This window comes from Solea solea, chromosome 1, assembly GCF_958295425.1.
Source record: "Solea solea chromosome 1, fSolSol10.1, whole genome shotgun sequence".
NCBI lineage: Eukaryota > Metazoa > Chordata > Actinopteri > Pleuronectiformes > Soleidae > Solea > Solea solea.
This window is the reverse complement of record NC_081134.1, coordinates 16,928,368-16,944,083: the sequence shown is the minus strand read 5'-3', so window position 1 is coordinate 16,944,083 and position 15,716 is coordinate 16,928,368. Positions and strand designations below refer to the sequence as shown.

General features: G+C 37.5%; 2 protein-coding genes and 1 non-coding gene across 3 annotated transcripts; 1 reads left to right on the top strand and 2 right to left on the bottom strand.

Moving 5' to 3' along the window:
* Positions 1–7: 7 nt before the first annotated feature.
* On the bottom strand, positions 8–2,718 carry bag1 (BCL2 associated athanogene 1). Its single transcript, XM_058644985.1, has 7 exons — positions 2,571–2,718; positions 1,724–1,852; positions 1,562–1,644; positions 1,363–1,476; positions 1,080–1,187; positions 940–1,002; positions 8–853 (listed from the first exon to the last, which is right to left on the bottom strand). The coding sequence occupies exons 1-7, from the start codon at positions 2,605–2,607 to the stop codon at positions 764–766; spliced, it is 624 nt and encodes a 207-aa protein (XP_058500968.1). The 5' UTR covers positions 2,608–2,718; the 3' UTR covers positions 8–763.
* Positions 2,719–3,866: 1,148 nt separating this feature from the next.
* Positions 3,867–3,960, top strand: trnar-ucu (transfer RNA arginine (anticodon UCU)). The gene is made up of 2 exons: positions 3,867–3,903; positions 3,925–3,960. It is a non-coding gene; the product is annotated as a tRNA-Arg (tRNA).
* A 1,311-nt stretch (positions 3,961–5,271) lies between these two features.
* chmp5a (charged multivesicular body protein 5a) lies at positions 5,272–11,441 on the bottom strand. The gene is made up of 8 exons (XM_058651212.1): positions 11,225–11,441; positions 9,676–9,780; positions 9,530–9,576; positions 8,699–8,792; positions 7,685–7,756; positions 7,283–7,391; positions 7,058–7,173; positions 5,272–5,706 (listed from the first exon to the last, which is right to left on the bottom strand). Exons 1-8 carry the CDS (start codon positions 11,291–11,293, stop codon positions 5,656–5,658), a joined length of 663 nt encoding a protein of 220 aa, XP_058507195.1. The 5' UTR covers positions 11,294–11,441; the 3' UTR covers positions 5,272–5,655.
* Positions 11,442–15,716: the final 4,275 nt, after the last annotated feature.

Genomic DNA, 15,716 nt, shown 5'->3' with positions numbered 1-15,716 from the left:
ATGGCTCTTTTCATATTTCAAAAAGGTTTATTCTCAAAACAAAGATGTTTTTCTCTTTGAGATAGTTGATAGTTAAGATACACATGGGATTAATCACTGGATAAAAAGAAAAAACAAGTTTGGTGTTGAATTTTACACAACGTAGATGGAAAAGTAGAAATATATGACCACAAGTATGTGAACAGTCTCTTTGGTTTTATTTTCTCAATTAATTCATTGTAATTTTTCCACAAATCTCAAGCAAATTTAAGGTTATTTTGGATATAAAAAATTAAGCTTTTTTTGTCCACATACTTTTGGCCATATTTGGCCAGACAATACCTCTGTATGCACAAACAACAAAGATGGCACATCCCAATCAGGAAAATCAGGATTCCTGTGTTGTAAAGTTTCTGACACTGTGCCATCAGGTTTCTGATACCTCCATGGATAATTACAGAGATTTGGCAGTGTTATTTATTTCAACTAATCACTGCTTCTGGATGCTTTGAGGGGCTCAACAGTATACCATTTTCCCACAGATTTATATTTAAACTTGTTTGCGTTTAAAAATACATCAAAAAGCACCTCAATTTATCCAAGTGTTGTACTGAGCATCAGTGTTGTTAAGCTGCATTTGACATTTCACAGGATTACCTGTGATGAGGGATTTCTAATACACATCACTCCAACAATAAATAAACATGTTTCTGCTCCACACTCAGGAGCTTTCTGTTCATGTTCCAGTTGCTCACAGAGCAATAATAAGCGAGGAATCGCATCTCTAGTCCGCCAGGGCGAGGTTTTTCGACTGGATCTTTGATAGGTGGTCTGATATGCAAGCCTCGGTCTTGTCGCACTGGGCCAGAAAACCCTAATGATGACACAAATTAACTATTGTAAGTGGTTTTTAATAGAATGAGTTAAAAAAAATGATAATACTGAAAAATAAAGATTTACCTGCACTGTTTTTACAAGTCCCTTTTTCTTAATTTTGCAATCACTGAAGTTTTCTGGGATAACCTGTAAGAAGATAAGTTGCTGAATTGTTATATGTGACACACACACAAATAAAAGATACCAAAATAACGGCAGCTTACTATAGCATCTATCTCTTCCAGAATCTTCATGAACTGCTCAGCTGCTATTTTCACTCTGTGGTCCAGTTTGCCCAGTGCTTCTGCCTGAAGGTCTTTAGCCAGGAAACCCTGAAAATACAGACAAACACAAACTGATGAGTGATAAGGTAAACATTTGGATACATGGATATGAAATAATTCTTTCAAATTTATAAAATTAGATATTATATTGCTACATTTCAGAACCGAATGAAGCAGCAAAGAAATAATACGCAACTTAATAACTAAAAAAATGAATTCTTACATTCTTAAGTCCTGTCAACTCCCCATCTACTTTTTCCAGTTTTTTAGCTGTCAGTTCAATGGTTTTCTCAATGTCTTTCAGCTTCTTTAGTTCAGCTTCTTCCTCAGGACTGTTCTGTTTGGAGATGAATGCAAGTTATTTGACCATGTGTACAGTCACCCATCAGAAATCAGAAGAAAAGAATATGTAAATGTCTCACCCGCTTTCCAATCATCATGAGCTTGCAGCCATCTTTTACCCCACAGCTGGATAAACTCTCCTCCATATCCTTCAGTGACTTTCCTGTCAAAATTAAGGAGGAGGTATAAGTAACATGACATTCAAGCTCATGGGGCCGTAAAAGAAGAGACTCTGGATGTACCTTTGAAAATGATTTTCTGTGATCCTGATGGAACTCCAGTGGATTGACAGAGCGCGTCTGACAGGTCTTTGACAGTCGGACCGTTCCCATCATCATGAGCCGTTAATGTGACGCTGTGCTTAACTGATCCTGAAGCAGGAGGGTGAATTCAAATCATGCTTATTTATCATTCAGACGGACCACCTTAATTTAAGTAACCAACTCTAAAGCAGTCATTCCCAGTAAAGACTGGGACAGGATCCATAGATGGGATATTTTTGATTTTATTTTTAGCCTTTTACTTACTAGAGAAACCTCAATTTATTATCTTTATTAATTAAAAGAAAAACTAGTTAATAAGATTCATTCGCCACATGCTGCTGAGTGTGTTTAAATAACACATACATAAAAAAATGGCTCTGTATAAAAAATGCTCTTAAAAATGACTGGATTACACACACACACACACACACACATATGTGTGTGTATATGTACGTTTGTATATAGATAGGTAGATAAATAGATAGCTCTTAACTATCTTTAAAATGTGGATACAAGGGCTTGGGAAACACTGCTATACACGTTTAAAATGCCAGCAAATATAACCTGCATCACAGAGGCAGGGTGTGTGAATATACTGACGTTTTATTTTACACATTAGTTGTTCAACCAATACAACAGTAGAACCACAGTAAATCAAGACATCTATCCTAAATTAAGCGAGCAAAAACAAAGAGCCATTTCTTCGTTGACCTACCGGACGTGAGATAACCAACGCTACTCGAGCCACCTTTGTCACTGAACCGTCATAATTACCTCTATATATCATCTAATAATTGTCGTTTAACGTGGAATAACTCATACGTACCGCACGCAACTGTCACCGTGATTGTTTGCTTCGACATTTTCTTTTTTAAGAGTCCTGAAATCACATCAACATAGAGCAACGACACGGCTAACTGTTGCTGAACACTAACTACTTCCGGGGACACTGAGGTTAAGTCAAGCTAGCCGTATTCCAGTAATTCCGTGCGTTTAAAACGGCCACGGTAGAGCGCGAGAAAACTCACATCCGGGTTTCAAAATAAAGTAAAAATATAATAACGAGGCTTCTTTCCAGGCCCAGAACTATTCGATTCTTCGTGTTCTTCTAATGATATACAGGTGCAATGCTGTCCTGAAATGGTGCGTATTAAACACCTGCGAAAGTATAATTGTTAAAGACAAGAATTGTAAATGATGTATGGATCAAAGGCAGCATGAGTAGTGTTAAGTATTCCCAACTGCATTGTTTTTATATTACAGATGTTTCTGTTTCCTTGTTTGAAGAAACTGTCATTGAAGGTTTAAAGGATTGAAAGGTTGTTGGCTCGAGTCGCACTGGAGTCAATGTTTTCAACGGACCATTTCATGTGAATGCACATTCAAAGTATCTGATTCAGAACAGTGATTTTGTTTTCTTGATTCTAAGCAGCTTAACAAAGCACTTTAAAAATAAAGCAAAGACATGGCGTGGTGCTTAGGAGTACCATCATTGATTATTAAACATTTTTTGCATTCAAATGTTATCATACCCATTCATGTTGTCTTTTTACTTCTGCCATGTTATGGCAAAAGTTATGTTTTTGGGTGGGGCAGACGGAAGTTAACTTAAACCAAGTCTCTTCAAACAAGACATTTAGCTGGGTCAGACATTTTTTGCAGCCACCCAACAGCAAGTGATGACAAATATTAAGCCAGCACAGATATACTGTATGTAAGGTATAGAAAAAAAGTGCATTAAAAGAATGATAAAAGAACTATAATTGAACAGAATCTGAGGTACTAGTAATACCAATATTTTGTTCATACCTGTCCCTTCACACACCTCAGAGTGCAGAAAAAAGTGCACAGTACATTTCTGGTGATGAAGGTTATGGCCCAACGACGAAATTATTACATGCTGATGACGACAATCATGGATCTGTTACTGGCACGATGGGAACCTTAGAGGTTTGTAGTCCCTGAGCACTTTCTCTAGTTCTCTACATATCCACACACAAACTCTTCATACCAGTGATATGACCTGAGAGCTTTAAAAAAAAAAATGTGTCACATCAAAATAATTCATATAACAGTTTACACAGGCTTTGTAATTTTGACATAGGAATAATGTGTAGTACAGGGCTCTGTGGCGCAATGGACAGCGCATTGGACTTCTAGTGACTTGCTTAAAAGAAGTTATTCAAAGGTTGTGGGTTCGAGTCCCACCAGAGTCAGTTTTGAAATGGTGTCTTGTCTTAGTAACTGAGCGTGTCTCAGCCTCACGGCTGTGAAAGCAATTATAACAGTTTAACAGGTGGGCTCATATAGACTGTATCTGTCGGCGTTGCTAGAGTAATCAGTAAAGCCGTGCTTGTAAAACATTCAAGTATTAAAATAAAGCCCTTTTAAAGCCTATTGTCTCCAAGGAGGGTATGTTTTTGGCCATGTATGCAAATTACATTTTCAGTATATGAAAGATACCAGAAGATGTTGGTGACGTTTACATTTATTTATTTAAATATTTAGCCCGTATTAAACAAAAACTGCACTTGTGTTTCACATTTTGCCAACTTGTCGCACGTATAGACCATTTTATTTGGTGTCCTGTTATTATGGTATATGGTCTGTATTTATATAGGGCATTTTTCGTCTTGATAACCACTCAAAGCTGCTTTGCAATCCAGTTTTTCCCCTTTACTCAAGTGTCGGCAGTCAAAATCTTCAAATAAACAAGTACCGGCCCACTCCAAGCCCTGGACGTCACACTTACAAAGCCCAAAGTTGTCTTTGATATATGTATGTCCTCGTAACACAGAGATGTAGAGGATGAAAAGAAACGGTAAGGGTCACGTAATCATTGTGAGGTTGTCTTTTGGGTAGAGGGGGTGAAAAACAGCTGTCTCCTGACCTTTAATATTGGCTCTTTATTTATTATTTATTATTTAATCTATCTGATACAGTAGCTGTCAAGTCTCTAAAGCTTCACAGTTACAAATGATAACAGCCAGGCCAGGATGCTGATTTTTTTTATTGGTTTTTGTTTGAATTATCCAACTATAAACTAGTGATCTTTAGAGACGCTGCTGGATTTAGTTACTTTTAGAGCGAAAACACGTGTCTTCAAGTTTCCAGTCTCTTTTTACGAAGCTGTTCCTGCCTGTAGTTTTTTTTTAATAAATAGAGATCATATACAGTCATCTCACTCTCAGAAGGTAAGCAGATAAGACTTGTTTCCCTGAGTGATGATAATACTGTGCTGACGGTTCAAACTGCAGGGTCGTACAATAAAACGCACTTGCTCTCTGGAGGCGTGGACGCTTATTAAGAAGACGTGAACGTGTGGGAGGTTCAATAGCTGCTTACAACTCTGTGTAGCCCCAGGTTCCTTCAGGCCGAAGTCTGACCTTCACAAACAATAATTATCCACAAAAGGTTGATATGAGTTCACCTCTCGCTTTCTTGGCCAGCAGCAGAAACGCCAAGGTCTGTGTGTAAAGTGCAAATAAATATAATGGGTTAATGATCAATTAATCGATAACTCCGGGTTACCGTAAAACACATCATTTATTTTTGCAAGGATTAAATAACCTGAAGTGATTTTAAACAGAATGAGTAGGAATCCTCTCCAAACACAATGTTAATGTCTACACAACACACAAACAAACCAAAAATAAATAAATGCCAAGTAATACTGAAGACGAGTACGAGTGACAAGTGTTAGACATGAGGCTGAAGGGGAGAAAGAAAGAGAGAATAATGCTTTTTAAAAAGGCCACATGCTAGCACAGTAGTAGTAACAACACACAACCAAACTCTGGGACAGCATCAAAAGTCGTCGTGTTCTCCAGTCAAATGTTTTTTTTTTGTTACTCTACATATAAAAGTGTTTTCAGGTGAAGTGCAGTTGTTTTAATCCATTCTTTGCTTTTTTACGAGGCAGGGATCTGTGGGAGGCCAAACTCGTCCACCAGGACACCGTCCTGATAACAGAAGAAGAAAAATGTCATTAATTACAAACACAAGCAGACCAACCTCTGGATACATACTTATTTCAAGTATTTATTCTTTTGGGTGGTGCTTATTTAGCACAGAGATTCTTAGTTGTAGTTTTGTGTTGTACACGTTTTATTCGTTTTGTGATTATTTATCAATTTCGATGGACCCTCAAGTTATTATTACTTTATTACTTTAATATTGGATGTAATACTCGAGAAATTAGAGATGCATCAACGCAGATGTGACAAACATGGACAAGTACAATAACTTCCCTTAAAGTAATCCTGGAATATGATTTACAAACATAACTCATCGCCTCACACATTTATGATCTGAACCCTAACACACACTATTCAACCAATGCAGTCAACTCTATAGTTATTAATTATTCACCGCAGATCATTTTGGACATGACATATTAGTACAAACACAGGTTTGAGCAGGTCAAAGAAACCTGGTTAAGCTTTGAAAAACTCTTCTCTTTAATCCACAAATGTACATTTTTCAGAACTAAACCAGTTTAAAAAATGCGAAGAATGAGTGGAAATTACTGAGTAAGTCCCTGTTAATATTTAAAGGAATACTTCACCCATTTGCATTAAACTATGTATTACTAGAATAGCGGTAGTGTTTTTGAATAATCGTGCTTCCCTCCCTGAGTTTCCCCAGAGTTGATAAATATCTTCCTTCTTTGTTTTGTGAAATGCTTTCCGATGACGCAAAATTAAGCGAATTGCAACGTTTTGCATCATCATCATCGGAGTGCATTCTGGGAGTTGTTGTCGTTCAGCTACATGAGCCCAAAATAAATGTTCTGCCTTTGTCGGCCAAGAAGGTGCTTATTTAAAATATTATTTCACATTTCTACAACATAGATGAAACAGTTTTAATAAATAAACATTCATCTCTCCAGCGGTGAAATATTCCATTAATGATAAAAAGCTTCAAAATCATATCTAATTATATCATAATTATAGCTTGTGTTTTTATTATTACTTTGGAGTTTATCTTATTTATTATTTTTTTGCATTTGCGTTGGTTTACAATGATTCATGCTCCATCTAGTTCTCGTGTTGCTGTAATAAAGGTTTGTAAAAAAAAGCTGTCACTGACGCGCACACACAGCGAAAGGTGAAGGATACACAAATGTATAAATGTAAAGCTTCACACACGTGCTCCATGTCTTCTTCTCCATCTTTTGTGTATTGCTGTGGCAGCGTTACAGCGCCGCATACAGGCGGGTTTTGTGTTTATGGAAAACTTTTTAAGAAGGAAAAAGAAAAAGACTGTACAGAGAACGTTCTGTTCCCGCGGGGATGAGGCCTCATGTGATACCTTATTTGTCTTGCTGTCACTGGGGATTCCTTCAGGGATAGACGGGGCAGACGAGGCCTCGTCCAGGTACGTGCTGTCATCGTCCAGTAGCAGCTCATCACCCAGTGCGTCCAGCTCTGAAACCACAGTCACACGGTCATTCACACACAACCCTGCTGCTTTTCAATGTCCCGGACGTCATTTTACATGTCTCTGAATGGACACTTTTAAGCGAGACACGCGCACCTGCTTCGAGCTCCTCGTCGTCAATCTCTGGAGTGCCGTAGTTGCGGCTCAGTGCCTCTTGCACCTCGTTGGCTTCTTCCATCATGTCCTCCAGCTGGTCCTGTAGATCCTGGAAGTTCACAAACGTGATCGCTTTTAGTGACAGACATTTGTTTGGAGCGACATCACAAAGTCGTGTAAACTGTAAACTAACGATCCTGACATTGTTCAAAATTGAGTCAAACCACATTAGACTTGTCCAGGACAAAGGAACCTGGAAATATGCTCTTCCATGAGCAATTACAGATATTTAAAATTTAGCTCCTTTGTGCAGCCTAAAACCATCAATAAGAAGAATCAAGCAGAAATATTGCAAACGTTGTACTAAATGAGACTGCAGTGATAATCTAACAACAAACGTACATCAATCTGATCAATTTTAACGTCCTTGTAAGCCTTTTTCATTTCCTTGGCACCAATCTTCATGGCCTCCACCTGGAAACAGACATAAATGACAGTTTATCGATGTGAAAATCACTGTTCAAAGACAGATCAATACAGAAAGTTCTATTCAGCTGCTTCATTCTCATTCACTGCTCTGGATCTATTCTGATAAACAGACCAAAGGTTTACACTGAAGTTACTTTCTCAGCTATTAATTCCCTCAGATACAGTATGACATCACTCTAATAGAATAGTTTAATATAGCTATTTAATATGAATCACATTAAATGTAATTAAAAGCTGTAATTGACTGCAAGCCCATCACAACATAAGGTTCAGCAACATAAGTGCAGTTCATTAGCTATAGTATGTGACTCATTGATCATAACATAAAATATAATTTTTATGATATTTATGTGTGGATAAAAAAAAAAAAATCTCAATGTATGTCCCACATAACAGATGCAACTATTTAACCAGTTTCACTTTTAACTTTGGTTAAAAACACGTGTGCTTAACAGTAAAGGCTTGACTACACCGAGTGTTTATTTCTAGAGCACATTTAAAAACAACCAAGGTTGACCAAAGTGCTTTACAGAGTCAAAGGCACAGTAACATAAAACATAAAATCAATAAAAATAGAAGTAAAACAGTAAAAATAGTGACATAATAGAATAGTAAAATTTTTCCAGACAGGACAGTGGGATAGGGTGGTCTATGGTGTCAAAGATGGCAGTTAGAGGTTTAAAACCAGATTGAAACTTTTCATAAACTTCATTCTTACTTAACAATGTCTGAAGCTGAACATGAACTACCTTTTCCATTATTCTGGACAAAAAGTCCAATATTTTTCTACTAAACAACACAAATCAAACAAATCAATGCATCTGTGGACTCTTTTCTTTAATTAAACTATAAGTCACTGGTATAAAAAAAACAAACAAACCAGTACATACAAGTGAGTGTGTTGTTATCACAATGTGTGGCTCTTACTGTTGTCTTGGTGTCCTTCAGAGTCTGGATTGTATAGTTTGCCTGCTCCATGTTGAAAGACTGCTGAGCCAGCTGCTCCCTTTGACCTTCATACCTGGGAAACAATGACGTCACTGTTGATTTTGTAATAATCTCAATTTATCACAAGCCTAAGTGACACTGGATTTGTGAGACTGATACAAGTAATGTTTGATTGGCACTGGAATGATGAGTCACATGATTTTTATTTAAGTTTTTTTTTTTAATTTTTAATTTTGCCAACCCATCACTGGTAAAAAGTAATTGTGGTGGTTTATACCAAATAATGAATATGTTAATTTAGACAATAATTGTAATGCTTATCGTGTTGTATTCTATATTTTTGTGCTTTTTTATAATGTAAAATTTCCTTATATGAAAAGAACCCACAACCAGGTCTGCAACACATACTTGATTATTAATCAAATAAATCAGTTTGTGTTTTTTTTTAATAGTTAAAACAGGTTATCTGAGTTTTCAGCTTCTTAAATGTGAATAATTTCTTTCTTTCTTTACACCATATAACAAAAGAAAACCATCTAAACTGATTCATTGTTGTTTGTCGACACAACGAGATATTTGAGAACCACATCATTTCAAGGTCTGGGAACATTTTCTTATATTTCACGGACCAAACAACTACTCAATCAATCAAGAAAATCAATGATGAAAATAGTCATTATTGCAGCCCTAATCAGCTCAGTGTTTTATGTTTGGTTACTGAAGATTTGCGGCCACAAAAGTAGTGTGGTATAACGTAAAATGTTAATAATCAGTAATTGTTCAGGTATGACGACACAAACCAGGACTCACATTCTCTTCTGCTTCAGCACTCTCATCGCCTTCTGCTTCACCATGTTCTGCATTTGAAAAATAACACATACATTTCTTCACTTAGACAAACAACATATCATCTTGTGACTATAATAAATCCTTGGAAGGACAGAGGGTGTCCCCACCTTCGAGGGCCCGTCTCTCATCTTTTTCATCTGATCCTTGTACTTCATTAGTTCCGCATCTAGTCTGCCAATCTTCTTCTCTATGGACTCTGATCTGGCGTCCACCTGAGAGAGGAGAGGAGAGGAGAGGAGAGGAGAGGAGAGGAGAGGAGAGGAGAGGAGAGGAGAGGAGAAAAGCAGATCAATAAGAGGTGCAATGATTGGTAGCTGCACAACAGAGGGAGTGTGTGCTGTTTATACCCATTCAGTCTGTCAGAGAACTGGAGGCTCTGAACTCTAAACCACTAAAAAAGCAGAGTCAAATTTCTTATTTTCATTGATGATGCTGATTGTTATTAAATAAAGTGGCAGATGATGACTTCTTCATACAAGTCATCATCTGCCATATATACAGTTTAGTTTAAGATGTGTTTAATATTTAGGTGGTAGATTTAAAAAAAATATGTGTCTGCAGTGCCGTGCAGACACAAAATGTCAAAAAGTTAGAAGAGAACACGAGTGTGCGTTCAATAAATGTTACAATGTTCCAGTGTGTAATATTTGGAAGAATTTGAATATACTACCACTGAGTATATCTGTATAAGTGTATAATCCAATTTTCAAAGACTTTCCAGGACCAATTCTATCAAATTCAAGGACCAAATGTGAACAGACAAACCAGCCAAAGTCTACATTTAGCATTTTGAAGCAGAAGCGTCTTGTCTTAATTTAGACTGGATGTTGTGTATGTCGTGAAGCACTTTCCCTAATATATTTTTATTTATGTACTATCTTTAAAAATGTTTTTGTGTTGTTAAACACTTTAAACTGCATTAAAAAATAATGTTGTTGGTATATATTAACAATTTAATTTCAGCCTACAATTTGTACCTAAATATCGTTTTTTATTATTTCCAACTTCCTTTTCAAGAGTCCAGTGGTATTTCACATTCTGAAACAGTTAACACTTTCCCTATTATGACATAATGCACATACACTATCATCATCTACATCCTCGTCTTTGTAGAGTCTGTTTATCCTGTTTTTGTTGCTTTGTTTTATTATTTCTTATTACAATATGTCTTTGTTTCTATGTGCTGCAGATCAAGAATCTGCTGTCAACCAGATTTATCTGAGCCAGCCCAATTTAGCTGTAACACTTTCCTTGCTACTTGCATTCTTCTCCAGTACTATACTAAATTAAAATGACATTTTTTAAAGAAATGTCATATTCAAACATGTTGAAACACAATTAAATACTTAAAAAACAACACTAAGCACAGCTGGGCAGTGACACAGCAAATGTGTATTATTTAAAGCTCCCAGTTGATCACAACCATGGCAGCAGAGCTCGAGGGAGCTTGACTCCATGTTTGTCAGGCAGTGATATAATCATTATTGAGGGGTTTTCAGCTGCATCGTTCAGTCTGTGACTGATTCACATTCCTGCTTTTGTTGTTCTGTGGTTAAACACCGTGCTGCTAGCTCGCTTTAGGTGCTATAATATGTATATTTTTTTTAGAAAAAGCCAACATAAACAATAATACACTTCCACCATGACAGTACTCACGTTGCCAATACAGTCCGAAAGATTCGGAGGAGGCGCTTTAGGTTTCCCGCGTCCGAATATTCTGTTCATTTTATACACGTTTTTATTTACACTCGGCTTTTAGCTGTTTTATTCTTTTTTGGAAAGACACAAGACGATTAACGGATCACTTCACTGGACACACCCGGAAGTAACGGCTCCGACGCAAAAGCTTGTCATTGGTTGGCGTAAACAGTGGTGGCCAATGATGGTTAGAGTCCTGCCCCCGTGTGGCGGAAATAGGAAGTGCCGTTGTGGTGAAAAGCACTTTTTCTCCTTTTGTCTCTGTGGACTCCATCCATCACTATCACGGGCCTTTGTTACGTCAGAACTGCAAATATGATGACGTTTTATGCACTTTGGACACTTATTTGACTTTTTAAACGAATGTTAATGTGCAATAACTATACTTGAACCGTATGACTTTATGTGCAATATAATGAGGGCATTATATTCCACAACAAAATTAGGGTAATTGCAATTTATTCCAACTCTTCACCTAAAATAAGTTAAATCAGCAGCTTATTTTAACCTTTTACAAATCTAGTGGCTCAAAAAAACCCAAAAAAAACAGTGTCATTTACTGGGCTGCATGATTCAATTCTTTAAAATGAAATAAGTCATAAAATTAAGAACTCTTTACACATCTTACTACAATAAAATTAAGACAATGTGCAATTAATTTTGACTCTTTACAAATGTATGTGTACCAGTCACTTTCATTTCTCGTCCACTTTGAAACTTTCCTGGTTTGCTGTGCAGCATCAAATATTTTACATTGTTAGATGATTATTTAAATGTGTGTTTTCAGATGGTAAATATGGTGGTAAATATAAATTTTAAATCGAGCACATTTAAAAACAATCATGGTTGACCAAAGTGCTTTACAGAATAAAAGGCATAACAACAAGGTATACAACGTAAAAGTCAGTCAGTCATCATCTACCGCTTTATCCTCCACCAGAGGGTCGTGGGGGGTGCTGTGCCAATCTCAGCTACATCGGGCGATAGGCGGGGTACACCCTGGACAGTTCGCCAGTCCATTGCAGGGCCACACACAGATAGAGACAAACAACCATTCACTCTCACACTCACAATTTAGAGTGTCCAATTTACCTAATCCCCACATTCCACGCACACACGGGGAGAACATGCAAACTCCATGCAGAAAGGCCCTTGTTCCAACCGGGGCTCGAAACGATGGTGGTGTAGTGCTAACCACTACATCACGGTGTGGCCCACAACATAAAAGTAAAATAGTAAAATAATGAAATGGTAAAAATATAGATAGAAGTGTCCGGGATGACTATTCTCATCTTCTCAAGGAGAAGAGATTTAACAGATTTCATTTAAATGGGTAAATCTTTGGGTGGCTACAGCTGCTTTAAAAACTGACAGTAATGGACGCCAAGGCTTTTAACAGAAGAGTGGATTTTTGGAGCTAGAAGGCCCAATGCACCCACACCCACTCGATCTGGGTGACCAAACACTATGACTGCTGTTTAGGGGACATCTCATCCATGTTGTAATGTCATTAATACAATGAAGTAAGAGCTGTGGAGTTTACCCATTGGAGTGGCAGATACAAGTGCACATCTCACCTCTCAGAGGAATAATCCCTCATGTGAAAACAGAAGCTTTAATCTGTCTGGAACCATTTCATTGCAACACCTTTTAGTATTTAATTTATTACACCTGTTTGCAGTGTAAAGAACAGCAGGTGGGCTCTTGATGAAAAGATTAATTTAAAAAGTCATTTTTCATCAGAGGATGTACTGAAACACTGTTTTTAAGAGCTCATTATATCTATATTGCGGACTCAAACTCTGGTTATGAGCCATTAAAGAGAGAAAAGGTTTGCGCTGGCAGATTGTGAAAAATCTCTCTGGCTGGTCTTTTACCTTCAGTGCTTTAATTAATGGATCAATTGAAAACTAAACCACTTACCCCATCAGGAAAATAAATGAGAAAAAAAAAAGTTAAACCCAAAATCATTACATACATGATTTATTAAAAGACACAAACACGATCAAAATGATATAAACAGATGAACAAATGCACCCAGTGAAAACTAAAATTCAGTTCAAAGAAACAGATTGAAGCAAAGCTGTGAAACGCAATTGTCACAAAATATTTGAATGAATTTAAAATAAGATGCTCACTTATAATTTTAAAAGCACAGTTGCATAAAATGTGGGTGTCTAATACTTGCAAAAAGAAGGATAGTTTTCATCACATGGTACGGGGTTATACTAAAGATAAAACAATCTGGACAACTGTTGTCTGGAACATTTTGTAAAAATCATTGCTGCCACTGTTGTTGTGATGTAGAAATGGACCTTTGGAATTATACCACTAAAGGAACTCGGTCCAAATGCAAACAAAAGTTCATTAGTTTTGGAAATTATTTCAATTGAGGGAACTGCAGCTAATCTCTCTCGAGAAACAACAACTCTGTCGGCCATTTTCATATTTATAATATTCCAGACTTCTCATAAGCTCTTGTCTGAACTGTTCTTTGTGACTGCTTGATTCCCTATCCTCATCTCAGTCAGCTATATATAAACCATCTAGCCTATTTCGTTTCTTTATTATATACAGTAATAATAAGAAAACACAACATAAAAAATATTCATATATAGCCATAAAACCTAAGCTGTGAATAGCACATCTTTATTCCATTGCTCCTCTCTACTGATATGTGTAGGATGTTCTTATGACAGCTTCTCAGAGGAACAATGAAGCCAATTAGAGCCCTATTAGACAGACGACATGCAGTGGCTTACTAATGCAACACACCTTGACAGACAAAGGCAGAGACCAGAGGAAATTCAATAATCTTGGTCATTATGGCTGACAGCTTCATCAGTGCTCACAAGGACAGACTGATTTAAATTGCCTCTTGGATCCACTGAGAATGTCTATGCACCTATAGTCAGCTGCTGAGAATAAAGGCACATCTGCCTACCAACTATATAGACATAAGACCCCATCAATGCTGATACAAAATACATAAAAACAACAACAGTAAAGCCATTGCCCATCCTCTACTGCACCATTGTAACTATTTGTCACTGCCTCTCCAAGGCCACCCACCGCTCATAACACTAACATTTCTTTTTTTAGATCTGGTTTTCTTACAGGAACACATTAATTTCCCAGCATGCTACAAGAGTCACAGCTGACCTTTGACCACCACTTTTTCACAGCTGCAACACTGGTTAATTAGCATTTCCTGAGATTTGTACGAGAAAAAAAAAAAAAAAATCAAGATAACATATCACACTTCAAGTTGAAAGGTAATGAATTCTGAGCGACAGGTTTTGCTGTGTGTTAGGGAATGTTCATACTTCAATCTGATATATGGTAGAAATATTTCATATTAAGTCAAACCAAGATTCAAACATGTGACCTTCTTGCTGTGAGGCAACAATGCCAGCCACTGTTTCGTCGAATGCTCAACACCTGATGCTAGCAGAGCGAGCCATGGGTAGAGAACCTCCAGTGAACGCATACACCAATAAACCTTCTAACTTCTGGGTTTATTTCCAGGTTATATGACCCACAGAGTTTGCACAGCAGGCTACTGGGCTTTTTATGGCCTTTGGGAAGGTTTTTACCAAAATGAAAATCCATGAATAAAAAATTTCTATGTCCAATGTCTCGAGGTGTCCTGTGAAAAGTTTTACAGGCGTCTCTTTTACTATTCTGGTCTGTGGGAAAATTGCTTTTTTGGGGTGAACAAGTATTTTTTTGTTGTCGTACCACAAGTGGCCACTGGAAAAAAAACCGAGCTGCAAGCTAGAGGGGGAGGAAAATAGTGTCAGAAATAGTGAATGAAACGGAACCTAAAAAGCCACAGTATCCCTCTCAAAAATGTCTGCAGTGAGATGCATTAAAATATAGATGACTGAAAGTGGAGATTAAGTTGACAACGGCATGCGACAGACATGCCGCTGTGGATCCTTTCGTCCTGGATAGGGAAGTTACACAGGAAGGTTAACTTAAAAAGTGAGAAAAAAAAACATTGGTTTATTGTAGTCTTTATTATTCTTAATACAGTACATTACATATATTAAAATATGCACTGCACTTTCCCCAGGTCATTCAAACTTCCCTGAGGCCAGGTCATTTGGTCGGAAGAGGCCTATAAGATCATCCTGATCTAACTGACCCGAGGGAAGACGGATGCATTGAAGCCTCAGAGAGGAAAGCCACCAAGAATCAGGACCTGGTCCAACAATGTAGAGACAAAGAAGGGCGATTCCCAGGTCGGATGCAGGGGCTTCCAGGAACAGTCTGTGTGGAACACCCTCACGACTCTGGGAATAACAGGGAGAGAGGGAGAGGAAGCCAGCCATCCATTCGTAAAGTCTCTTGTTGGCTTTGGAATAGGGTGGAGTTAAGCTGGGCACAAGGAGTAGACAGTTAGTGACTGACCATCACTGCTGGCCCATCAAATCGAGGGCGTTGT